General features: G+C 44.4%; 1 protein-coding gene across 1 annotated transcript; it reads right to left on the bottom strand.

The window, feature by feature from the left end:
* Positions 1-14,261: 14,261 nt before the first annotated feature.
* On the bottom strand, positions 14,262-16,455 carry LOC100995877 (uncharacterized). The gene is made up of 3 exons (XM_055098316.3): positions 16,094-16,455; positions 15,618-15,724; positions 14,262-14,881 (listed from the first exon to the last, which is right to left on the bottom strand). The coding sequence occupies exons 1-3, from the start codon at positions 16,220-16,222 to the stop codon at positions 14,749-14,751; spliced, it is 369 nt and encodes a 122-aa protein (XP_054954291.1). The 5' UTR covers positions 16,223-16,455; the 3' UTR covers positions 14,262-14,748.
* Between the last annotated feature and the right edge of the window lie 10,280 nt (positions 16,456-26,735).

Below are 26,735 nucleotides of genomic sequence, written 5' to 3'. Positions count from 1 at the left end.
AGCTAATTAATATGAGCGGAATATGACAGTTGTACTTGTACGTTCACCGTGCTGCCTGACAATAACTCCATGAAATTACATTTCAGCTAAAGAATGGAAACAGTGTTAAATACCATTATTTGCCTTCCTTTGATGTCTCAGAGTCATTATGAAAGCAATTACAGCAGTTTCTCTGTCTGTATGTCTACGGGGTATTTATTATCTGTATCTGTTTGAATCCTTTGCCAGGTGGAGAATATATGGCATATTAAAGACAAGGGAATGCAGCCACAATTATCAGGATGGGAACAGAAGAAGAAACAAAATCAGAGTTTTGCAGATGATCCTGCTGGAAAACAGTAATTTAATAGTAAAGCCTGGTGATCTGGGGAAAACTTGAAGGCTCTTTTCATTTATTTAAATTTTTAAAAAAATCTCCAAGTTTACAAAGCTCATGAATCTAGGGCAAAATTAATTCAAATCAACAGGGAAATGAGAAAACAGAAAAACAAAACAAAGCAAAAAAAAAAAAAACTCATGTCAGCAGCAGAAAACATATTTTGCTTCTTAATTTTAAGTGAATATTCTTTCAACCAGCCGTTTCCTAACCAAATGATGTAATCTACTAGATGGATATTTTATTATCCCAGAGAAAATCACCCGTGGTGTTTTTTCATACATGAAAGGACGGATACCAAGAAGGGTTCCGTTTTCAGGCCACCTCCAGGACTTTTTCCCAGCACTACTGGAATCTGGCACGATGCAGACACATCCCCGTGTCCCAGCTGAGTGTGGGCTCCTCGCTCCTTGGTATCAAAGATGCCTCTGGACTTCAAAGGACACTCCTGATTGACAAGCAAGGTCTGGATGCTGACTGCCCCACAGAGGGGTTTTTCTCCGAGGATGGTGTCTGAGGACTGGCCTCTATATGGTTCAATTCCGGGAATATTGATTGTGGACTCCCCTATGTGCTCCACATTCTGTGAATGCTGTGGAGAATGAGATGAAAAAGGGATAGGGATGAGGTCTCTGCCTTCCAGGGACTGTGAGGAGAGAGAGAGACTGGACATTTTTGAGTCAGGCTTTGGGCAAAACCTTTTATGTGCATTCCCATGTTTCATCTGTATAACAATCAAACAAAGTAGTTTCTGTCATCTCCGTTTACAGACAAACAGACCACGGTGTAGGAGGGAGAGGCAGTTTGTCCAAAGTGACGCCATTGCGTGGCAGGGCTGGGCTTCAAACTCAGCTTCTGGCTGGCTCCAAAGTGTTTCTCTCTCAACTCATTCACACTCTTCCAAATGCTTAAAAGAATATCTGGGGGCAATAAGGGGCAGAGAGGGTATTATGTGCTCCTATAGATAGGAGAAGAGAGGGGCTAATCTAGATGGAGAAGACGGAGAGAAGATTCTCAGAGCAGTTTTGACCGGAAGAGGGTCTTACAGATAAGAAAAACTTTAGGGAAGAAGGGAGTTCCCCAACTTTTCTACCCTTTGGGGTTTTTAACAAAGACAAAAAATAATTTTGTATGTAGTGAAGATGAAAGGCAGACTTTGTGATTTGGAAGATACCACATAGAAATATGTATTTATTTATATTACTATTCTGAGAAAGAATAGTATGAGACAGGCTGAGTTATGAATAACCAAGACGTAATGGAGGACTTTGAAGATTTGGCTGGTTAGAATTAAGGATCTGCATTTCTGATGTGCTATCTCCCTACAGCTTTGAATAGTGATGGCAGAGCAGGCCACTTTTGGGGAAGATGAACAGAGATGGTAGGCGGAGAAAACTTAAAATGCTCCGCGTACTGCAACAAAGAATTTAACAACCTCAACTGGAATGTATGATTCTTCTTTTTTCCCCTCCCTTTTCCCTCTCCTCCTCCATCTGCTGCTTCTTCATTTTTGACAAGTGCATTAGAGAAGTGAACTCACCGTCCAGAATGAGGAGGAAGCTCTAACAGTACTCCTGTTAGTAGCAGTTTCCAACTGGCACCTCTGTTTGCAAATAAAAATTGTTTCAACTCCTGCAAAAACAAAGTTGGCTGCTGAGACCTTTAACAAAGGGCTTAACTGGACCAAAGTCTGCATGTAAACCTGAGATGGTAACTACTGGAGTCGGGAAAATATAAATATTTATTGAAAGAGAAGGCCCCAAGGAACATTTTATTTTTGTCCTACTGTCATTTGGTCTCAGCAGAGTTCATGGTGTCATTATGTACAGAGATTCTGGATCTGAATTGAACTAGGTTTTCTGTTGTCTCCAGAAGAGAAAAAGTTACGTATTTTTCAATTATGTGAGTAATAGAATATCTTCTCTATTTGGATTAATACATAAGCAATCAAAGTACTAAGCACTTATGAGGGGAAAAATGGCAAGGGCAGTAGAGTGAGATCGAGCTGGGTTCAAAGTCCCTCAATATTTGCTCATCTCAGTTCTCCCCCCTGAAATAGAAATGTCATTTACCTCCCATGGTTACTCTGATGCCATAAGTGAAATAAAACATATAAATTATCTAGCACAGTATCTGGCACCTAACAGGCACTCAATAAGCGCTGTCACTATTTGCCTTCATTTTTAAGTTTGGCATACCAAATTTTATTTTGATTAGAAATAGAAACTGGCAGAAAAGCCACTGATAACAATGAGAGTTAGGAACCACTTTAACTAATTTCAACTTTTAAGAATGTGTTAAATGTTTCTTTCATCAGACCTTCAATTCTTCTTCTATATTCCATGGTGATTTTTGTAGGTTTTACAGCTATTAAGTGTTCTTTCGGAAAAGTGAACCTTCAGAACATCTGAATCCATCAAGATGGGCCAGGTAATAAGCGACCTCGACAGTCTCGGTGTCTCCAGCAATAGGTTTGTTTCTCATCCCTGCGTCACGGCCTGTTGTGGCTCTCGGCAGGCTCTGCGCTGCTGTCTTCTCTTGGGGACCTGGAATGTCTCGTCACCTCACTATGTCAGAGTGGGAGAACGCCAGAGGGTCAGTGCAGCTAAATGCTTCAGCCTCGAAGTGACCCTGGTCACCTCTTTTCACCAGAGGCAGTCCTGTGCCCCACCCAACAGCGAGAACTACCGTTTTCTCAGAAGAAGAGCTGGGAAACATGGTGACCTGCACTCCTGGATACCACAGTGGTCCTAAAGGACACGTGCTTCCAAGGCATTCTTATAAATGTCATTTGCTGAAATTAAAATTTAATAGCAGAGTAGGGTGACTGCAAAATCAAATGAATCCTTTATGACTGTAAACGTGTCACCTAATGCTTTCCTTTCATTCATTAAGTATCAGGTTGCCCTGATTTTCCAGCCAAGATAAAGGATGTTTTCCTTCGGGATCAGTTTTGTCAGGAGCATCAAGACTCTGGAGACTATTTGAAGTGTGAGCAGACCCCTTCGACACTGGCTGCCAGCTCAGGTAAAAACTCCTCTCTTGCCCATCGCTAGCACTCCCGTGTGCTACTCTGATCAATAACTCTAGCTACAAAAAGCATCAAACACCTCAAAGACATCCCAAAGGCACAGGTCGCCAAAGGGAATAAAAAGGAAACGCTGCATATATTAATGTTCTCCTTAGGCCTCCCAGACATCCTTGTAGGCCTGAGGCCTACAAGGGGCCAGTGGTGATTGGGATGCTTAAAATTATAGAGCTGGAACAACATTTCTTTATGAAATAGCTTTTTGAGCCTCTAGAGAAAGGAATTCTAGTTCAAAGAGTGCCACTTTCCTGTTTTACAACCTGCATTTTCTCACTTAGCGAAAAAGGACACACATACAAAACAAGAAGAAAGTAAGACACCAGGGATAATGAAAATGATAATAACAATAACATTATTACGATTGAAAACAATACAACTACGTGGTGTTGACAAGGGTGTGAAGGGGCCTGCACTCTCATCCTTTGCTGGTGATAGTATAAATTAAAAAGCCTCTTTCTTTAGGGCAATTTAGAAATATATAGCAAAATTTTAAAAATTTGTGTTCTCTTTGACTCTGCAATTTTACTTTTAAGACTCTGTCTTAAGGAAATAATCAGATATGTATCCAAAGGTACTTTCATGCAGATTATCATCATATCATTTTTTATACCAGTAAAGTAATAGAAATAAGCTAAATATGGAAATATAAATTTGATTAAGTAAATTGACATGTGGAATGTGGATATACCATTATTATTAATAATTTGGGAGATTATTAGGTGGAAAAGTGAGATACAAACAGTATTATAGTTCTTTGTTTATAATGCACATGTGGTCATATTTCTATTTAAACAGAGAAAACGGACTGGAACAAAACAAAGACCTCTAAAGACAAGAGATGTAAGATATAAGGTAAAGTATGGCTGATTTGTCTTTTTTCCTTATTTTTTCTTGCACCTCTACATTATTTGAAAAAAATACAAACAAAAAAATTAAAATAAACCTTTAGCATGTCCCCTTAGAGTTACCAGGGTATTTATAACTATGTTTCTCATCTGCTATGCCCCAAAACATATGTAAAGTAGATAATTTATCTCTCTTTTCCAGGAGATAAAGGTGAAGTGCAGAGATATTAAACAATGTCTTAAACTAGCTTTGTAGCCGCAACTGGTCTATGTAAATCTACGATTAAAATTAGTGTCTATTGATATAAAACTAGGTAAACTAATAGTTTGTAAATTAATGAGAATATATATCTAAAAGAGAACTGAAACAATTCAATGCTTAAAACATTTGTTTTATATTAGTTTATATGTACTTTAATTTTAAAGCATCAAATTTTAGTTAGCAAAAGCTATGTTGAGATATAAAATGTCTCTTTTTTTTCTTTAGGGTTAGGATATTGTTAGACTCAGGAGATAGGAAGGAATTGTTAATATGTCACATTTTTTAAGAAGGAACACATTCTGACATTTGTTAATTAAACTTTTCTTAAGGTTTAATGCATTGTCAAGATAGGACATATTTTCAGGGAAGCCTTGTGATCTTACCAAGCTTTAAAATATTCCAAAAGCTAGTTCTGACATTCTACCCAATGTAGATGAAAAGGTATTTTAAGCTCATGCAAATCTAAAGAAACAGGAACATTTGATTCATCCCATTAATTAGTAGGTAACAACATAATGAGGGAGAAACATTGTTTGTTTTCTTCTAAAAGGATGATTAATGCAGGTTTAAAAACATTTTTGCTTTTATAAAATTAATACTGTTTAATTATATGAAATTAAAATGTTACCATACAATATAGTTTATTTGGTATAGATGAGGCGAAAAGTCACAATGTATAGCCAAGATCACCTTGTACATTTTCCAATATTGAATAAACATGACAATTTTAAATCACAAATGCTGACGATATTTAAGAAGTTTCTCATGTCTGCTAATTTTAGTTTAATAATCTTCCCTCTGGAGACCACTAGTTTTCCTGGGGTCATAATTCTGTACAATAAAATGAACTGAGACAAAAATGAGGCTAAAACCCATGCAATGGATATTATTGGATTACAGCAAAGGTGTTATCTGAATCAACACTTACTATAGCATGAGTAAATGTAATTAGTGCAGAGTGGCTTGGTGGGAAAGAGTACAAAACACGATTTGCTCAGCCTGACAGAGAATCTGGGAAACCGACACCTCTGGTCACTTCCTAGAAGGTAGTGTCATAAATGGCGTGAAGAGTATGAAAGAGTGGAAAGTGTGAGCTGTGGAAATCAGCAGAGCTTCTTAGCCACAGGATCTTCGGTTAATGTCCCAGTCTCCGAGCCTCACTTTCCTCCTTGGGCAATAATATAGACTGCACCAGATCTTTTCAATGTGTGAAGTTGATAATTTATATAAAGAGGATGACATAGTAAAGGTCCTACATAAATGTTAGTTTCCTTCCCTCTCTCTTCCCCTTTTAGCAAAATATTAGACTATTAGGATTCCAACATCAGACATGGTGGCTATATCCATCCAAATATGAGGTACACCAGGAAAACCATCTAAACTAGAATGAAATGTTGTTCTGAATTGACAACTATAAATAGACAGGGCAAATGTCATAAAACTTCTAGGTATTTTATGTAATGACGGATATTTTTACAGATAAAAATGGAATGCAGGGAGACCGAATAATAAATTCACTATATTTAAATCATTAATCAGAAATTTGATTTAGGTTTGTTTCTTTGAAAAAGTTATAGAAATAAAACGTCATTTGTTTACTCTCTAGAGTCAATTCTGATGCCACAGTGAAAGCAAAAAAATTTAGAAAAAAATTTATTGAATGAAAATTCTAAATGAAATAAACTACTTAGTTGAGCTCTTTGGTTTGTGATTATATAAATGTTGCAGTGTCCACATTACTGAAGAAAGTGAGTTCCAATCATCGAGTTGTTCTGGGAAATGGTCTTGCTATTACGTTCATGCATGCCTGAGTCTAATCAGTCACAACACTGAGGTCAGCCTGGACTCCAGGCACCATACTACGTACTGAAGATAAAAAGATGAATAAAACTTGAACCTTATCTTCAGCTCTCTAAATAAAAATTAGAATAATAACTACTTGTACTTACTTCTCAACATCTGAAGGACTTTCATGTGTCTTTTGTTAACAACCATGCATAGCAGTCTTTATTGTCATTAATTTCCATCTTAAGAAATGTGAAACTAAGGCTCAAAGAATTAATGCCATTTATTCAAGAACTACTTACTGGTTGACAGAAGCTCAAGAGTTAGGCAATACATGGTTCTTGATTGGATTCTGCACCTATTTGAAAAAGCAAACATGCTAAGAAGAAAGTGAGAACATAGAGAGTATGGCTAATGATGGATTGTGAATTCCAGAGGGCAGGATGGAAAGGTTTAAGCAGTGGGGAAGGGCAAGAGAAGAGGCAGAGGAGGGGACATGCAGCGGTTCATGATGGTCAGAGTGCAAGAGACAAGGAGTGGGTGAGCCATGGATCTGGGGCTTGTGGTGTTGAAGGATATCACCTGAAATAAAGGGCAAAGTGAGAGAGGGCCAAGTGGACTCAAGGCAGATATGGTGAAGAAGCTGCAAAGACAAAGTAACATTATTGGGACATGAAGGGCATGAGAATATGTACTTTATAAGTAGATTTGAGAGAGAGAGGGAGACAGAGAATGCACATGCAAAGGAATTACATTGTTAATGGTCCATAAATCTCAGTGAAGTCTGTATAAGTATTGATTGTTCTATTTGTGTAACTTTTCTGTGAATTTGAAATTTTTATTTTGAGACAGGGTCTCACTATGTTGCCCAGGCTGGAGTGCAGCGGCTGTTCACAGGTGCAATCATTGCACAATACAGCCTCAAACTCCTGGGCTCAAAAGATCCTCCTGCCTCAGTCTCTTAAATAGCTGGGACTACAGGCATGCACCACTGCACATGACACTGCACCCACTCCTGCACCTGGCTTGAAATGTTTTTCAAATAAAAATTTTGGAGACAAAGCAACCTGTTATTGAGTCAAGACCTGGGCTAGACATAAAGCAGAACCTGCATTCAACCCCAGAAGTGACCAGCAATTAACCTCTCCAAACTTCTGTACTTCCCCAAGCTGCCTCTTTCCTCCACAGAACTCTGAAAGGAAGGCAGAGTCTTGCTTGCAGAACGGGCTGTGCTGACTTTGTCCCTCCCTCATCAGTGCTCTCAGTCAAACCCTGTGCATCTTTCTCTGCATCACATTTCTAACTACGCAAAAGCAAGTAGGCGGGATTATAGAGGAAACCCAATTATATTCAAATACAATTATCAAAATATAATTAAAAATATGATAGAACAAGATATGTGCTTTTTTATTAATGGATTAAATAACAAGATATGGCAGTTGGTCTAATTACTACTATGATTTGAAGTAGTGATGAACATAAACTATATTTTGGGATATCTATAAAGTGATATAAAAATATCTATTGCTAACAAGTAGAGCTAATGCTAACGTTAGTGCAGCTCATTGCCTTCATTCATAATAGAAAGAAATGCTGAACTTCAATTAATCATTAGTGACTGTCTAAATTGAGGGACAGACAGATCCCCTCAGGCTATGAATCCTGGGAACTAGATGTACATGCCCTGAGCTCTGTGCTGGAAATTCACCAGGATCTCTCATCTTTATCTTCTGTGACTCTGATAACTCCTTGTAAACTGTGAAAGTAGTTGTTAGGATCCCATCGTGCCTTGTGTCTGCAGCTGAAGACTCGACGGCCTAATGTCATGATGTATTGTCATGATCTCTCCAAAAGTCATAAGGGGCTGCACATTCTTTCATCTTTGTATCATCTAGTGTCTGACCCTTGATAAATCATTAGTACGTTTTTGATGAATAAATGCTATATTTTGTAGATCCTGGCTTTTTTTTTTTTTTTTTGAAACGGAGTCTCGCTCTGTCGCCCAGGCTGGAGTGCAGTGGCACGATCTCGGCTCACTGCAAGCTCCACCTCCTGGGTTCACGCCATTCTCCTGCCTCAGCCTCCCGAGTAGCTGGGACTACAGGCGCATGCCACCATGCCCAGCTAATTTTTTGTATTTTTAGTAGAGACGGGGTTTCACCATGTTAGCCAGGATGGTCTTGAACTCCTGACCTCGTGATCTGCCTGCCTCAGCCTCCCAAAGTGCTGGGATTACAGGCGTGAGCCACCACGCCCAGCCAGTGTTTTATGTCCAAATAAAGACTCTAGTTATTGCCTCTTCTCTAAAACCCAATTTCAACTAAACCAACCAAAAACGTAAGTTTTAACCTACAATTCACTTTGATGATTTTTTTTCAAAATATTTTAAACAACATTTTAAAAATTACTTTCAACGTAACTTCTCCTTTATAATGAGAGTAGGTAAAGTACAGAACATTCAGGTATTTTACTCAATGTGCAGACAGAGGTTCAGGAATTCACCTCTAGACTCTGTGTTGACCACACTAAATGTTGAGGTCGAAACCCACCCAACCTCAGTCCCCCTTAATTTATACCCTACCCCATTTAGGTGGCTTCCAATAAGAGTATATGTAATGACATGACTATAAAATACAAATTAAAATAACACATGTGCAAGAAAGGGAAGAGCGAGGGTCAACAAACAAATGTGAAATAGAAAATAGAAGAGTTACAGTTATAATAGTTAAGCCTCCAGGCTTAACTAGGCTAAAAGGGAATCACGGTTATTAATCTTAGGAGAAAAATTAAAACTTCCAGTTCTCAAGGGAAGTTGAATTTTTCCCTTCAAAGTCAAGTTCAAAGTGGTTGTTCCATGGAATCTCATCTAGGAGCATGGAATAGTGACAAGAACAGTATTCTCAGCAACATTCTCCCAGCACAAGGCGGTGATGAGTTACTTATGGCTGATCTTGTCACTTCCTTATGACTTGGCTATGATCAGAGTGTGAGTTATGATGGACTGGTTTTGACCAAACACAAATTTAAAATCATCCCCTTTGGGCTCTGTGGTTGGTAGGCTCGTAGGTGGCCTTCTCAAGAATCCCTACTTCCTGGTGTTCGTGCCTTTATGTAATCCCCTCCCCTTGAGTGGTTCTGTGATTTGTTTCTAAGCCTTAGAATATGGCACAGATGATGGGATATTAATTTTGGGATAATGTTACATGAGGCTGTAACTTTCCTCTTGCTCATTTTGCTTACAAACTCTATTGACTCTCCCTGAGCAGGCTCTGAGGAAGTAAACCTCTTTAAGGAGAAGCCCATGTGACAAGGAACTGAAGGTGGCCTCCAGCCAACAGCCCTCGGTAAGGAAGTGAATCCTGCCCATGACACATGAGCTTGAAGGTGGATTCTTTCACAGTCGAGTCTCAGAAGGTACTCCAGCCCTGCCAACACCTTCACTGTGGCACCAGAGACCCTGAGCCAGAGGACCCAGATAAGTCATGCCCAGATTCCTGCTCCACAGTAACGGTGAGGTATTAAATATCTATCTTCTTAAGCTGCTACATTTGTACTAATTTCTTATGCAGCAATAGGTAAATAATACACATTTTCAAAAAATTTAGAGCAGAGCATATGCTTTTTCCAGGCTGAATGGACCATCCAGGTGGGACTTGGGAACACTGGGTGGTGGTGTGTTTTCGGTTTTGGTCACTTTTCAATCTTTTGATTGTGATCTCTCATTCCCTCGTCAATACTGACATCAAATCTCAAGCAGAAAAGCCATGGTTAATATGGGAGTAACCTTGCCATGGAGTCAGAGTTATAAACAGAGGTATGATATGTGTGCTGAGATAATTAGAAAGTCATAAAAGCTTAAGGGCAAAAGTGGAACATGTGTGCGGTTGGTGATATGATTTGGTTTTGTGTCCCCACCCACATCTCATCTTGAATTGTAATCCCATTGTCCCCACGTGTCCTGGGAGGAACCTGGTGGGAAGTAATTGAATCGTGAGTGAGGTTCCCCTGATACCGTTCTCCTGATAGTGAGTGAGTTTTCATGAGATCTGATGGTTTTATGAGGGTCTTGTCACTTCTGTCGGCACTCATGCTCTCATTTCTTTTCTCTCCTGACGCCATGTGAAGGAGAACATATTTGCTTCCCCTTCCACCATGATTTTAAGTTTCCCGAGGCCTCTCAGCCATGCTGAACTGTGAGTCAATTAAAACTCTTCTCTTTATAAATTGTCCAGTCTCGGGTACGTCTTATTAGCAGTGTGAGAATGGACTGATACATTTGGGCTTATGACAGGTGGCATGAAACATCTTCTGTGGGTCAAAGGCTCTCCAGGCATTTTGTCACACACACAAAAGCCAGTCTGTTTAAAAAACATATACACATGCAGACCCCAAAAGGGACTTTAGGTGAATATGTTCAGTATCGAGAAATAATCTAACTTTTGGAATAACAGATCTGGGATTAAATAAATTTTTCATTCGTTCATTCATTTAATGAATAACTTTTGACTATCTTCCATGATGAAGATAAAGGAGAAAAGAGACCCAGTCCTGCCCTCGAACTCACAGTCCAGCAGGGATAAGAGCTGTGACTATGTACTAAAGATATACTAGGTACTGGGCTACACCAAGAACTTGATACACATTGGCTCATTTGATTCAAAAAACAAAAGTTTGGTATTATCTCACTTTTACAGTTCAGCAAACTGAGGTTGAGAAGTCATCAAGCAAGTAAGTAGCAAAGCTGAAATTTGTAGAGTCTTTGGACTCTACCACTTGCTTTTGACCTCTGACTGCATTCTTCTTCTGATAGTTTCTCACATTACCAAAACAATATCTGTTTATTATAAAACATGTATAAAATATGGGCAAATACGTGGAGAGAAAAGTTCACTTGATCTCACTACCATCTTTATAGCTATTATTCTAAAATGTCTTAGGGATGTTTTAGTGGGAAGATGGATGAATAATCATGTATATGGCCACAGTTTATTAAGCAATTTGTGCTTGATCTTTCAGGTGCTTTGGGGTTTCTTGCTGCAGGGATTGTTGCAGTGACCTACTTAAAATCAGTAGCTCTTTTGACTTTTGTAAAAGCTTAAGCTTAAACTTCTAAAAGGGATGATGCTTCCTTGTTCCAAAAAAGGAAAGAGAAGGATTGTCTTAACTGGTTTAAAGGAGAAAGAAACTCCACCTAGACAATTAAGCAGAAAATGTCAGTGGACCCTACATGCAAGGTGGAGCCAGCTGGTGTTTGTAGAGGTGAGGAGCCCACAGAGAGGGCAAGCTGTGTGGTTCACCAGGGAGTCTGGACCCCAGGCCACAGGGACAGCCCCAGACATGACAGAAAGTCAGCAGCACTTCTGCATCCAAGGCACCATGGGGCCATGTGTGTTGGAATATAAGCATTGGAGAAACTATGCCAGTCTCCTGAGACAAATGGCCTGAGGGGTCCTTCCAATATTTTAGGGCTCCTTGAGATCCAGAAATCCTTGCACACCTCTGAGAAGGGGACAACTCCTGTTGTGACTGAGACAATATGTCCTGCCTTTCTAGTGCAGAGATGCTCAGAGGGAAGTGGAAAGAAAATCACCTGATACTTCTGATACCACTGACTTTGTAGACTAAGACCCACAAAATCCATGCGTGCTCTGCCATCACTGCAAATATTAATTTAGAGGGTATGATGTAGAGAGTGTCATATTGCATTGAGAGTCCAAGAACCCCTGGTTAGTAACACATTCAGTTGAATGGCCTTAAGAGCAAAATGAGGTTTTTTTTGAAGAAAGAGAAATTCTACCCCAATTCTCCAGCATCGGCTCCTGTCTAGAGTTTTTAGCCTGTCGGCGTGTCCCACAATTTTAAGATTTACCTAGCCAAATCCCACAACTGTGTAAGCCAATTATTTGAAATAAAACCCCGTCTATCTTCTACCTATCATCTATCTATCTATCTATCTATCTATCTATCTATCTATCTATCTATCTAATTTATCCATCTACCTATCTATCATTTATATACCTTACTGGTTCTGTATTTTCTGGAAAACCTAATTGATATGCTGTCATTTGCAAAATTGAAAAAGGCATCATCTGGATTTATGAAGCACTTGGCATATATAACTCCTAAATGACTATTTGTTTTTTTACTTTATTAGAGCTTATGCCCAGACATAACGAGGGCAGCAAAGAGAGAGGGAGAGAAATTCCCCCAACTCTCTGAAAAGTGCCAGTTGGACTTTCTTTTTAAGCAAGCATGGGAACTGACATCAGGGGTAGGGTGTGTAGGTTGGACTGGGCAAAGCCGGTGGGGGGCGGGGGGTGGGGTATGCAAGTTGGCATTATCTGGTTATTATGGTTACCTTAAATATTGGGCAACCTGGTGGTCTTGCCAGCAGCAACAAGGCTGTAAATCAATTGTTCAGCATTCTTTCCAAAGGTGGGACACTCCACAACCTTGGTTATCTCCTAAGGCCAGTTCCTGGAATTCTTAGCAGTGAGGTAGTGAGGTGGGTTTTGCGATCAGTGGGAATGCATGGGAGAATGCTCTAGTGGTGATGAGCTGAAGGAAGCCCCATCTCTACTCTGTCTCAATTGGATTAAGTCCTCCCAGATTATCCCACATAATCTTTATCAAAGTTCAACTTAGTATATAAACACATCTGCAAAATACCCTCTTGGCAACATGTAGATCCACGTTCAACTGAATAACTAGGTACTATAGTCTAGCCCAAATGACACATAACGCTAATCATTCCTACAAGAAAGGGAAGACTTGAGCTGGACCTGAAGGATAATTAGGAGACAAAACAAGGACTGGCATGGCAGTGAGCAGGAGCAGTGGAGAGTCCCAGGCAGCTTGCAGCTTGTAAGGCATTTCGTCATATGCAAGTTTGAGAAAGGGCAATCTGGGGAAAGTGTGGAGAGTGATGGGGAGTAGGTTTAGAAGGCTACAGAAGAGCTGTTAGTCTCAGTCCAAACACTGACAGTGAGAATAGGGAAGAGGGATACAACAGGGAAGATACGGAGATATGGAAGACACAGACTCCACAGGCCTCAGTGGCCCTCCATGTCAGTTACTGCTCACTGATCTCTATGTTGTTTTTGTCTCTCCCTGGTCTTGATGTTGACATCTTTTTCAACATCATACTCTGTTTAGCCATCACCATTGTAAAGAATCTCTAGTGGGAGAGGCAACAGAGTAGCAACATTGTGGCCACAGTTGTGTAGAGTGCATTGAATCCAGCACACTGGCACATACAAGCTTAAACCACACACTTGTGTGCATGTCCCTGCACCAGGATACAGACACACAGAATTTTTGACTGCAGAAGCTAATTCACTCACATTTTTAATCTTACCAGGAAACTTGTCAGTTGGAGATTCAGAAAGAGATTTTAAGATATTAGCTTTTGAATCTGTAACTAGAAACCTGGCCCATATATCTCTGTGAACAAAATGGAAATGGAATAGTATAGCCTAAAGGTGAATAGAGACAGTAGGTGGATAAATATTTCAAATCTCAGTTCTATTCCCACAACAATTCCTAGAGTCTTACCTAGGCAGAGAATGAAATTCCTCTTTGATCACAGTATGATGAAATTTCTCTTTTTCCAGTGTTGTTGCAACAACTACCACTCATGATAGGTTGCTTCAAGGTCTATAATAGTCCCTGAATCTGAAATTCATGAAGTGCCCTCAAGATCAGCCTTGTGTGTGCTGAGTCTTAACTCTGCCCCAGTAGGCACACTGGTCCTTAAATCCCCTTCTGAACACACGCATGCCTGTCTCATGGCCCTCATCCCCCTCATTTTTCTCCCTGAGCATGCCAGGATGGCCCCCAAGCTTGCTTTCAGCTGCTTTTAGTTCTAATTTCAGAAAAAAAACAAAAAACAAAAACCATACAGTATCCTGTATACAGCATTTGAAATTATTTTATTCAGAAAAGTTCATGCTGGGCATGTATGCCAAGCTCCGAGCTAAGCTCCAAGGATCCAGAAATATATGAGAAACAGTGTCTTGCCCTATAGGAGCTCTGGAGAAAGAGAAATGGAGACAATGAAGAGAGCCTAGCCTTGGCCTTGAATAGGGAAACGAAAGGCAATATTGGGGTTTGGCCTTGAGTAGACATCCAGAATACAGCATTCCAGGACTAGCATAACATACTAGGCTGCTGAGGATGGTCTCTCTTGGAGGTAGTTCAGAAGTGGGAGAGGGAGCTGTGGCACTGGTAGGACAGAAACTTCAAAGACCAGGTGGTGGCGTCTGATATAGAGCCAGCTGATTGCCCTTTCCAGTTGAGTTCCAGGTGGTAAGGGAAAAAGGAAAAGAGACCAGTTCCCTGGGCTGTTAGCTAACTCCATGATGACCAATGGAAGAGCTTCAGGGTAGGGACACTATTGAAAAATCAGGACCAGCAATATGGGTGAAACAGGACACTTCTCCTGTTTATCTTCTGAATCAGTGGGGAAGCAGATGGCACCCTTCGCCTTTGAACCCTTTGGATCCTTCCGTGAGAACAGCTGTTCTCTGTAAACAAAGAAAAAGAGAATAATTAGAGGCAGAATGGCACACAGAGAAAGACATCCCAGATGATGGAGAGGAAAACAGAGAGAATGGGTGAGAAGCAGAACAGTGCTCCCTAAACGTTCTCTCATCATATACACAGAGGAAAGATTATCTGGAGAACACATTTGGGTACATGAGTGATTGTCCAAGGCCCATCCAGCCACTCTGGGGACAGCATGCATCTCTGTTGGCACAAACCCGTAACCCATGCTGACCGAGAAGCTGCAGAATGATGCTGCCATTCCAAAGGGACAACAGGAGAGAAGTTGTGATCAAAGGCAAAAATAGAGACAAAGGACAGGAGCCTACCTAGGATAAGAAAGGCCAGAGTGAGCTTGGAGAGGGCAGAGGCTGAAGGAAGGGAGGAGGCTCAGTAGTGGGCAGCTGACTATGCCTTGAGCTATCACCAGAGAGACTCGTCTGGTTTACACTTCTTAAAGGAGAATACGCACCATCTCAGGAAAAGGGAGCAATGAGTAAATATGCACGAGCAGCACTTGGGAGTGAGGAAGGGGGCAGCCAAGGCTCTGGAGAGGCTGAACTCTGGATCTCCTAACAAATGAATGGAGTCCTCCGTCTCATCCCTCCCACCATCCCTGGCAGCACCCATCCAGGTTCAGGAAATGGAGAAGGGAGGAAGTCAAGAAACTGGAGTGTTGGCTTTTGAGGCACAGACTCTGCCCTGCCACCTACTTACCTTCCTTTGCAGGCCACACCGGGCCCTTGAGGCCTCCTGGGCCACCCTTGAAAGGCCTCCAGCTGCAGGGACATGTCATGGCTTCTGAGAAATGTCGCGACGAGGTTCTGCAGAAGAGAACACAGGGGTGTCAGGATGTCCCCTCAGCATCAGGAGCCCACATTGAGTGAGAGCCTCATAGACTTGGATTTTGGGAAAAGCTCATCTCTGGCTTGAGTGGGAGGTGTCTCAGGGCTGGGATCTCTTCAAGCCCATTTGGGAAATCTGGGGTGTTTTCAGCTCCTTTCGCCAACCCTTCCAGCCTCCCCAAGTGCACAGGGGCTGCTCCTCTTGCCCTTACCACCTGCCTCTCATGCCTGGCCCCAGCCACTGGTCTGAAGGGGCTCTGACAATTCACATTAAGAGAATTAGGAATGCTGCAATTTCATAACTGTCTTCCCACAAAGAAATGGTAGCCTAATAGGAGTCAGACCTACATCTGGAGTTGAAAACTGCCAAGGGCAGGACATCAGATACCTAGGACAAGGCAGCCTCTGAAAAGAGGGGGCAATTTCCTGGTAGAGACAGGAGTTGTCCTGGGCCCCTGACATCCCAGCCGGGGCCATTCCTCATGCCCTTCCTTCCCCGAGGCCCAGGCTGCCACTAAAGACAATTATCCCAGAAAGACACAGAAGTGGATCCCTGGGCTTAGCGGAGATGGAGCAGCCTGGTCTGAACAAGATGCATGGGCTGGTCTTTTAGAAGCCCCTTCTTCAGGAGAGTCCTGCACTCAGGAACTACATGGGAGAAGTGAAGTGGGTGCTCCAAAGAGCAACTGCCAGCACATGCTCGGAACCCTGTGGGCTGCCCCAGAAGCCCCAACGGACGCAACTGCCACTGGGCGGGTGGGGGAGGGGTGGCAGCTTGGGCAGCCAAGGGTCCCCGTCTCCTACAAACCTGCACACCTGGGGAAGGCAGCAGCTCTGGGGTCTGCAGGGGGGCACCTCATGGTTCCCAACTCTCCTAGAAGCAAAAAGGGATTCAAAGAGGCCCACTTGATCACCTGTCAGGCTGCATAGCAGTGAGGCTTCCCCCTTTAGTAGGTTCTTGAAATTGTATATCTATATACAAATAGGTAAATATACATATACAATATACAGGGTGGCTGCAGGTTTGCTACAGCAAGGCAGTGGGTGAAGGTGACGGGTGTGCAGTTGTGGACTCTGGAACCCCCCAAGGGGCTCCCCTGCTGGATGCAGAGCTGGAGGCTTTGGGCGGCTGACCAAGACAAAAGGGAAGAGGGACGAGACAGAAGGCAGGGCCGCAAGGATGCAAGGCCTTGTCTACTAAGTCCTGCTGTCCCATGTAGGCCATCACCCCTGACCTATCTGAGCCTCAGTTTCTCTGAAAGGAAAATGGGTCATCAAGAGACAAATACACAAGAGGAAAGGAGAAATCATGAGGGCAAAATGTCCAGGGTGAATGGAGGGAAGGAAAAAGTTACGGAGATCAAGTAGAACCACAGACAGGAGAGAGCCTTTGGCGAGACAGGGGCAGAGAGGTAAAAGAGAGGGGAAGTGATGGGAAGCCAAGAAGAATTGGGTGGCAAGGAGGAGGAAGCTGAGAGTGGAATGGTGGAGACCTGGGGGAGGTAGAATCAGGAACCAGGGCTGAAATGCAGAAGAAACAGCTTACTGGACCAGTCAGGGTTGGCTGGGTGGACCTGGGACGTGCAAGGTGTTTTCTCGTTCCAGTCAGAGGCAGGAGACAGGGAATGAAGGGCGCCAGCTAAGGCAGGACAGGAGGAGGACAGAAAGCCCAAAGTGTCCTTCTCCTGTCCCCTCATCCTCTCTCCCTCCAGCCCTCCCAAAAGCCTTGCCCCAGAAACAAGGGAATGGAACCCAGGAAGGTGAAGTAGACGGATGGGGTCTGGGCATCCTTTCCAGAGAGAAATGATAGCTTAACAGTGATCAGCTGAATGGCCAGGAAACACCCCCATAATGGTGGAGGGCTGAGCATCCAGTACTGTAGCCTAGGGGAAGGGGACAGGCTTGAGGTCTTCCCAGACTCTTCAGACTCTAGCCGAGGTCTCCTGTCCATGGAAGCTCAGGTGTGAGGGAGACTCAGAAATGGCTCCCAGGTGGAGGAGATCGGGCTGCCTCCTCTGGGGAGGTGCTTGAAGCCTTGTGGGTACAGCACAGAATAGCCAGGAGAGGGGGGTGCCAAGGCATGCCCCCCTCCACAAGAGCCCCCGTGAGGCTGCTCCCAAAACCCTAGCAGGAGCACCTCCACTTTTCCTTCCTCCAACCCCAGGGGGTGGGGGAACTCCCTTTGGACCCAGAGAAGCCCTCACATAGTCCTCCTGCTGGCCAGCTCTGCTATCTCAGGGCCCAGTGCCCTGGGAGAAGATGAAGGCCATCACTGCAGATGAAAACCAGAATCAGACATCTGGGGAAGAAGTGTGATCCCAAGGAGGGAAATAAATGGCTCCCAACATTGCTCAGTGCTCCCCTACTAAGCAGGAGATGGATGTAGGATTTCTCTTCAGGCAGGGCTCTGGAGCATTTAACTGTGGTGTTGCTGTTGGATCATGTTCACACATGTAGAGAGCCAGCAGAAAAGGATTTTGTGGGGAAGGTCCATTAAAACCTTTCTAGGTAAATCAGAGTTCAACAGACCCAAATTCCAGGCATCCTGGCATCCTGGCCAGGACACCACACCACTCACTTCCCTTTGCATTTCCCTATTGTCACTCTCGTCTGATATTTGTTCAGGAATTCACCCATCTGTAAGCTCATTGCTTTATCAAATATTTGTTGAGCTTTGCTGGGCAGAGGGGATACAAAAATGAATGAGACAAAGTTCCTGCATTCAAGTACCTTCCTGGGCAGTGAGAAAGGGCAGACTGACATGCTGAGAATGAAGAGAGAAATATAGGATGCAGGCGGATGGCTCAGGTAGACATACCCTTTAGTCCCTGCTCTCATGGGTAAATACAGCTACTGGGAGGAAGTTAACATCAAAAAATCCTCCAGGGGAGTCAATGATAATATTTGTTGCCTCTCACCAGGCAGATAGAAAGTTGGAAACCAGAAAGTTCTTTGCCTACTTGGGAATTTATAGTTTAAAACCAAAACATACTCACACCTATTAATCGGGGTCCTTCCCTTGAGCAGCACCGATGTCGGGGAAAAGAAAACTACCTGGCAAGTTAGGATACAGCAGGAACGGTCTCCAAGACAGCCATTGAAAATGCCCCCAAATGCTGGAGACCTCAGGTTTGAAGGGGTTCTGATGGCCATATGGACTTATAAGGGACATGGTTCAGAGGTTTCCTCAGACCAGCACAGGACTTGGGGAGGGGGAGCAGGGAAGCCCCCAGGATCCAGATTTTTGGGATGTCAGTGCTACAAGGGCTGGGTTTGTGGCTGGAAGCTGCATCCTTGGTGTCCCCATTTGAAGGGCAGAGGCCCAGGGGCAGGTCCCAAGAAGATGGGGACAGCCCAGATGATGGTCAGTGGAGTCTTGGCTGGCGGGGGAGGCGGTTCCTGGAGGGGGCCATGAAGAGGTGGAGTGACACTGGAGTATCACCAAGGTGGTGCTTCCTTGCCACCAGAAAGCCAGGCCTGTGGAGGAGAAAGGAGGAAGATGACTCAACTGGAGTGACAGCCTCCCTGCTCCCTGCTGCCCCTGTATTGGGCTATCACTGCTGGGGAGTGCATCCAAACAGAGGGCTATTTGATCAGTCTTAAATACCTACAGGACTCCCAACTCAGGAGAGACAGATGGGCAGAAACAGAAAAGTAAATGCTGAGATTATATCTGAAGAAAGAGAGAGAGCATAGCAAGAGCAGAGAAAAGAGTCAGGATGAAAAACCTCATTGTGTCAAGAAAAGAAGGAAGGAGAGGAGAGGAAGAACACAGTGTCCCTTAGGAAACCAGAGTCAGAGTGAGGTCAGGACAAGGCTAACAGCGCAGGAAGAGGTGACTGGCTGGACCTCGCCCAAAGAGGATTGAGCCTGAAGGCTTCAGGGATGTGGTGTGTGCTTCCTCCCTCTGCCCCTAACTCTGGGGACATGCCTCTCTTGGGGATAGAATGCAGATGAAGAGAAACAGAAGTGGCCAAGTCAAGAAGCCATGGGCTGAGTGTGCCCCAGGTGCCCACTTCCCTTGGGGCAAAGCTCATCCCTAGTTTACTAGGAGTGCCTGACAACTGGCCCCTGTTCTGGGCCAGTCCCAAGCCCGTACAGGCAACAGGGCATGTGTTTTTGAGCCTCTCTCCCACCTTCCAGCCCTATCCAGGTGTCTCTGGGAAGGGTTCTTGGAGCCTCCCCCTACTGTCAAAGGAGGCCCTCCAGCAGCTGCCCTGCCTGACCGGGCACAGCTGACTCTGAGGAGTCGATGCTTGCAGCCCCATACCTTTTTTCTTTCAAAAAGATCTGCATCTTAACTACAGTCTGTTTCCCACTGAGAGGAACGTGGCTGCATAGTTGATGTCAAGGAGAGAAAGGACTGTTTGGGGCTGAGGGGTGGGGACATGGGTCCTGGATCCCCCTCACCCTTCCCTGGGACTCAGACAGCCCTGGGAAGTTCAGTTATGAGGAGGACGCAAGGGACCCTAGCTCAGCCCCCGGCAGGCGGGCTGGGAAAGGAGTGGCCCTTCGTCTGGGGAGGGACTGGGCTGCTCTGTGCCCAGAAACTACATGGATAAGCAGTTGCGTGATATGCACCCGAAGCCAGTCCCCAGGAAGCCCTGCCATTGAGAGTCAGTGCTACCACACGGCCCTCTCTGCACCCCTAGACCCCACAGATAGGGAGGAGGGCTGGTCCTGCACCCAGAGGACCCCTCAACTGGAGTGAGGCTCCCCAGCTCCTCTTGCCCAGAGAGCTCTGCCTATGAAAGGGCCCTCCAAAGAGACCAGAGCTGAGAGATGGTCCAATCTCCCCTGCGGCAGTTGTGGCTGTAAAAAGAGGGGTCTCAGGATGAGATCTGGGGTGCCTGAAAAATGGTCAAATCCCAGTGCTGGGATTACAGTTCAAGAGGCAAGCAGCAGCAGCCTGCTCCACGAGGTTAGGCTGAGGGCTGCTCTTCAGCTTGGCTCCCAAGGTGGTTTGCTCTGGATCAGCTGCTTTGAGTATTTGACCCGTGAGTGACCTGCCACTTTCAGGTCATCTTGGACCCCAAGCCAAAGTCTCACAGAAGTTGCCACTCATGACTTGCCTGAGTACACGGCACCGAAACAAACAATGCTGGCCTGCTTTCTTTTCCTTTCTCATTCCACCACTCTCCACAGTCATGTCTCCATTCACTCATGTATTGTTCACTGAACAGCTATTAACTTGGCCTTGATACGAGACATAAAATAGTGAGTGGCACATAGTCCCTAACTTCAAGTTGCTCACTGCATCCTGGGGAAAGATACGGTCCTCATGAGGAGGGGGGTATTGTTGATGCTTGCTGGGGCCTTCCTTAGACTTCAGATATCGTAGGCTATCTCTTCAATTGTACCTCATAGGGAACTAAAATAACTTTAGATTGTAAAGATAGCTAAAATGTCACTAGAAAACAACTTCAATTAGAAAATATTTTAGGGGTGGCAAGGAGTGAGTGCGCCTCTGCCCATCAAGGTCTCATGGTCTTAAAGGAGACGCTACTTTGGGTGACTAAAGTCCCATTGTCTGCCTTTATGCCGTACTGGCATTTTAAGGACCAGGAGAAATCTTTGGGGCTACATGTCCAATGTGGAGAGTGCCCTGAAATTCTGGACACTCCATCTCTTAAGGGTTCTGAGGGTGTCATACGGGCTTATCAGGAACAAGCGTCAGATGCTTCCCGCGACCAGCACAGGACTAGGGGAGGGGGAGCAGGGAAGCCCCCAAGATCCAGGTTTTGGGGAGGTCAGTGCTATAGGGGATGGGCTTGTGTCTGGAAGCTGCCTCCTTTTGTGTTCCCAATTGAACGGCAGAGGGTGGGGGGCTGCTCTTAAGAAGATGAGACAGCCCAGATGATGGCCAAATGGAGTCTCAGGGGCTCCTGAAGGGGGCCAAGAGGAGTTAGGGTGAGGCTACGGTATCATTCAAGGGTATCATTCACATGTTGCTTCCTTGTGATTAGAAAGCCAGGTTTGAGGTATGATTAAATGGTAAATTTTGTAATGCGTGTGTTTCATTGCAATTTTTTAGACATGGCATGGGGAGGAGAGAAGGTGTCCTCCCTTCAGCTTTGAGGATGGATAAGAGTGACGTGGCCAGAACCCTCTCTGCTGTCACTCTTTGTGGAGCCCCAACACATTCTTTACAAAGAAGGAATGCCAAAGGAGGGCATTTTCATCTGACTCAAATGCCTAGAGACCTCGGGACCCTGGAGAGACAGAGACAGAGGTTATGAGGTTACATTTGTGAACTGAGACAGAGGGAGATAAAGCCTCCTGAGAAAGAGAGAGAACAAAAACAGTGGTGGGGAAGATATGATCAGAGACAAAATTAGAGACAGTAAAGATGGAAACAAGGCACCCAGAGGGGCAGAGAGCCACAGCCACAGGGGGAGAAGAGAGAAGTACAGAGACCAAAATATGAAATCATTGGGCATAGTGAGCCTTCTGCTGGCTGTCTTCCAGGGGAAGAGTCAAATTCCTCTGAATTTCATGGTTTAAAGAGACAGAAATTGAGTCATTAGAGATTTTCAGTGGAGGAAGGACAAGGGATAGGCAGGTCTCTCCTGGGACAGAACCACTAGTATGGTCGAGGACTCAGAGATGTAAGTCACTTGCTTTATCTACAATGGCTCATCTCCTTGGCTACCAATTGTCTTGCTACCTTCTGGCCAGGTGTAGGGCCCAAATTAACTAAGAAGACTGAAGAGAAGAGAGGAAGAAGCGCGAGAGCAGAGGCCTGGCTGGGCATGACGAGTTCTCGGCCTTTAGAGACCCAATTCCTGCTGCTGCCCTCAATAGCTGCCCCTTGACAGCCAGGGACCCACAGCCCTGCCCTGCAGGCTCTGGACAGCTTTGGTCACAGCTCACCTCCAGCCTGGATGGGCCTGGTGGACTGTTCTGTGCTTGTTTGGGAAGTCCCCCTCCTTCTACCCTTTAGTCCTTCCTCCTCTTATCTGGTCTCTCCTTTCCAAAGAGCCTTAAACTTTCTCAAAAGCAGAAAGCCAACGGCATGTGGATGAGTTTCTTCCCCAAAGAAACTTTAAGCTTAGTAGTGAACATTTCTTAACAAAATGAAAAAGATGCAGGGTCAGGGGCTGGCTACTTTTCAGAAAGTGGGTAGTTAGTCATGGTCAGCTGATTTTCTGACTTCCGCGAAAGCACAACCCAGAATGTTTCTCACTTTATCCCCTTCCAAAGCCCAGGCAGCCTCGAGAAACCTTCTAAGCGGGTCCCAGGCAGAACTCTCTTAGAAGGAGAACATCCTAAAATGCTAAGACTGCAAATGGGAATTCAGAGAAGCAGAAGACTTCTCAGGAATGTCCAAATCACAATAATTAAATAAGCAAGATACTCTAACCTATAGTCTAGGGCCCAGGACTAGTCTGGTTCTGACAGGCTTTTCCTTCATCGGTGGCCTTTGACTCCAGCTGACTTCGAGAGACTTATTCCTCTAGGATAGCCCACACATCCCATTGATGAATCTGCTAAGTCAGAGAAGGATCTGCGTCCTTGCCCTGTGAGAACCTTCTGCCTACAGTAAGCTCCCAGTCTGAAGGGGGCATACAATCAAGTGTGTAATCCTGTGGTCCCATGTTAAATGCAATATAATGTCCCCTATGCCCTGATGCCTAGGAGAGAACCCTTGAGTCATCAAGGCAGCCATAGTAAAAGACTGCAAGGCCTGGCAATCTCTTTAATGGAAATGCCTTTGGAGATATTTGACCTGTCCTCAGAGTAGCACATGGCAATGAAACAGGCTCTCACTCCCCGGGGGTGCAGAGGTTTCCAAGATTGTGGTCTTGGGTGACTGAAATACAGTGCTTGGATCAGGAACTCTGCTATTTCCAGGTGGAGAGTAGAAAACCAAGAGAAGGGAAGTGATGGGTCAGGAATTTGTCCCTCATGGACCATCCCTTTCCTGTCTGTGGAGCCTTCCAGGAAGGAAGGAAGGTGGCAGTGAGAACACCAGCAAGGAAGGAAGGCGGCAATGAGAACAATCTGGCTAATGAGGTTAAACTCAAACAACTGATCTGGTGAAGGAGGTTCCTTTGCCCTCCCTGGAACGTCCATAGGCCTTTCTTTCTTCATGATACCTATCTTGTCATGCTGTAGACAATTAAAATTTTTAACGTAGACCAACACAGACGCATCCTGCATCCTGCTCTTGAAGGATATGCAGAATGTCCTGCAGCAAGGCAAAGTATGGAAAGCAAGAGCAGAGAAGAGCAGCAGAGTCCTGAAGAAAACAGACATGGAGTGCAGGGGAGGTTAGGGGAAGGGACAGGACAGGAGGGGAAGGAAGGGGAGGGAAAGGGAATAGAAGGGGGATGTGGGGTCTGGGGAGTCAGAGCTGGGTCAAGGGCATGGGGATCCAGGAACCTTTGTCCAGGAATGCATACCTTGATCCAGTCTTGCTCTGGAAAGAGAACTGTGATGGAAACGAAAGACCATGATGGTCAGAGGCACTTGGAAACAGATCACTGTCTGACTTGCCTGTTCCCTCTTCTGATCTTCAGCATAAGTTTCTGAGGGAGAGGAACTCCATGTAGAATGAGCTTCGATAAGGCTGCCTAAGAGGAGAGGAAAGGAAAAGAGGGCGTTTTGCCAAAGGGAGGGGCTGGGACTTGCTCCCAGTTAGCCCTCTGACAGCTTGCACTTTGGAATGTGTGTAGGTTGGAGGCAAGGGGGTGGGGCAGAGAGAGGGCTGTGGTTAGGGGAGAGGCTAGTGGTTAAAGGAATTCAAGTCCTTGTGAGGCCAGCTACTAGGCTTCCATCCTCCAGGCTGTTCCCTTGAGGTCTTCATCCCTATCTGGTTCTAAGCCAAGCCATATCCCAGATTCGGCATTGAAGGGAATTTGGATTGACCCAAGCCCACAAACTGTCCCTTCAAAATAGGCACTCCCAAAACTAAAGGGGCCCTGTTGTCCCCAGGAAGAACAATAACAATCGGGGCCAAACTTTGAGTTTTTTTCACTCCTGGAAGGGATGTATATCCATACAGGAAGGAGGGTGAACTGCCTGCCCCAAGGTAGGAGGAAGAATGGCTTTCTAACAAAAGCTTGAGCATAACCTCATTTTTATGCTATAGGAAATTATCAAATGACCTATTATTAAAGATTCTTTTAGAAAGACAAGGCAAAATTTGGCTGTTAAGAATGCCTTGCCTAGCACATTGGGAGGCCAAGGTGGGCGGATTGCTTGAGCTCAGGAGTTCAGTACCAGACTGGGCAACATGGTGAAACCCTGTCTCTACTAAAATATGAAAAAAAAAAATATATATATATATATATACACACACACACATAAATATATACACATATACACATATATATACATATACACACATATATACATATATACATATATATAGAGAGAGAGAGTTGGGCGTGGTGGCGTGCGCCTATAGTCCCAGCTACTCGGGAGGCTGAGGCAGGGGAATTGCTTAAACCTGGGAGGTGGGGGTTGCAGTGAGCTGAGATTGCGCCACTGCACTCCAGCCTGGGTGACAGAGTGAGACCATCTCCAAAAACAATAAGAGTGCCTTGCTCTGGTGGTCTGAACCAGTCATCACCCTTTTTATCTCATTATTCCCTTTCCTTGGGATTACTCCCCATCTTCCTGTTTCTTGGCTTTGATCACTCCCAATTCATTCCCAGACGACTCATTTGGACTGATTCTTGTGTCAGGAGACTTTACTCATGCTGAGCCCTGAGTTCCCTGGGAAACCCACATCTCTTTACTAATAGGACTTTGTGTTGCAAATGAGAATGCCTGTTTTGAAATGAGCATTTGCGGACTCTGTTCTTTTTCACAAGCATTTTTTTAATCTATAAATTTAATATGTATCTTTTATTTTTTTCATTAAGGGCTCAAAGGACTTGTCTTGATCTGTAGTTTTGGCTACACCTGCTTGGGAAAGTGTAGTCTGGGAATTCCTGCCGCCACTAACTCACTGATTTCCACTTGCCTGAGATCTATTAGGATTCCTCCATTGCAGATGTTCTGACACACTGAAGCTATGCCTTACCTGACAAGCTAATACCCAATTCCTTCTAGAACTCATGGATTTATATTTCTGTTCTCTCCCCACTCTTGTCCAGACCTTTACATCCTGGATTCTTTACCATTTCTGCCCCCAGGACTCTTGGATATTGCATTGTCACTCATATCCATAAAACACCTTAGGAACTGGACATTAATATGTTAATGTTATTCAAAACACATCCATGGAAGCTCAAGTGCAAGGCATATACTCTAATAAGTCTTGGGGATTCAAAAATGAATGAGAAACCATGTCTTTTCCTCTAAAAAGCAATCTTGTAAAATCGCGTCCAGAAGCTTCCAAGACATTAGAGGTGACGTTGAGTTTGTAAGCTAACATAGGGAGTCAATTTCTTGGATGGCAAATGGAAAAAATCCTTGAAGCCTCTAGTCTGTGAATGGCTGGGGTTGGGCTTAAGAAGTTCCTGGGAAGAAGCTTGCTGACAGAGTAGATACTCCCTGGACTGAGTCAGCCTTTCTGGATGTGATTCTAATAATGGGGTCCACAGTTGGAGAGGGAAACCCCATTATCAGAGTTCCCAGCTAGAATAAGACAGACAGCCAGTGGGGCGAGTGTCAGAAGGTTTGTTTTCATGTCTGTTAACCAAATGGTGGCTACTGGAAAAGTGAAAAAAGAGTGATCAAGGAAAAGGCAAGGCCAGAACGGACCTGAGGAATGAAACACCACCTCCAGGGCACAAGGTCCCCCAGCCTGGAAGCTGCTTGCTGATGTCCAACTCCACCCCTGCCTTCTAACCCTGCCGTAGCCATCCCAGTGTCCTGTTCTTCCTATGAAAGAAAAAGTCAAATGGATGAGCCACAATGTCCCTACTAGGGAAAGAGAATCTGCAAGGTAGGGAGAGAGATAGCTATATAGAAAGATACAAAGAAATACATAAAAAGAACAAGGCATAGAAATAAAATAACAAAGAGTGACAGCAGC

Source organism: Pan paniscus, chromosome 16, assembly GCF_029289425.2.
Source record: "Pan paniscus chromosome 16, NHGRI_mPanPan1-v2.0_pri, whole genome shotgun sequence".
In the NCBI taxonomy this organism is placed as follows: Eukaryota; Metazoa; Chordata; class Mammalia; order Primates; family Hominidae; genus Pan; species Pan paniscus.
This window is presented reverse-complemented; position numbering and strand designations above follow the sequence as displayed.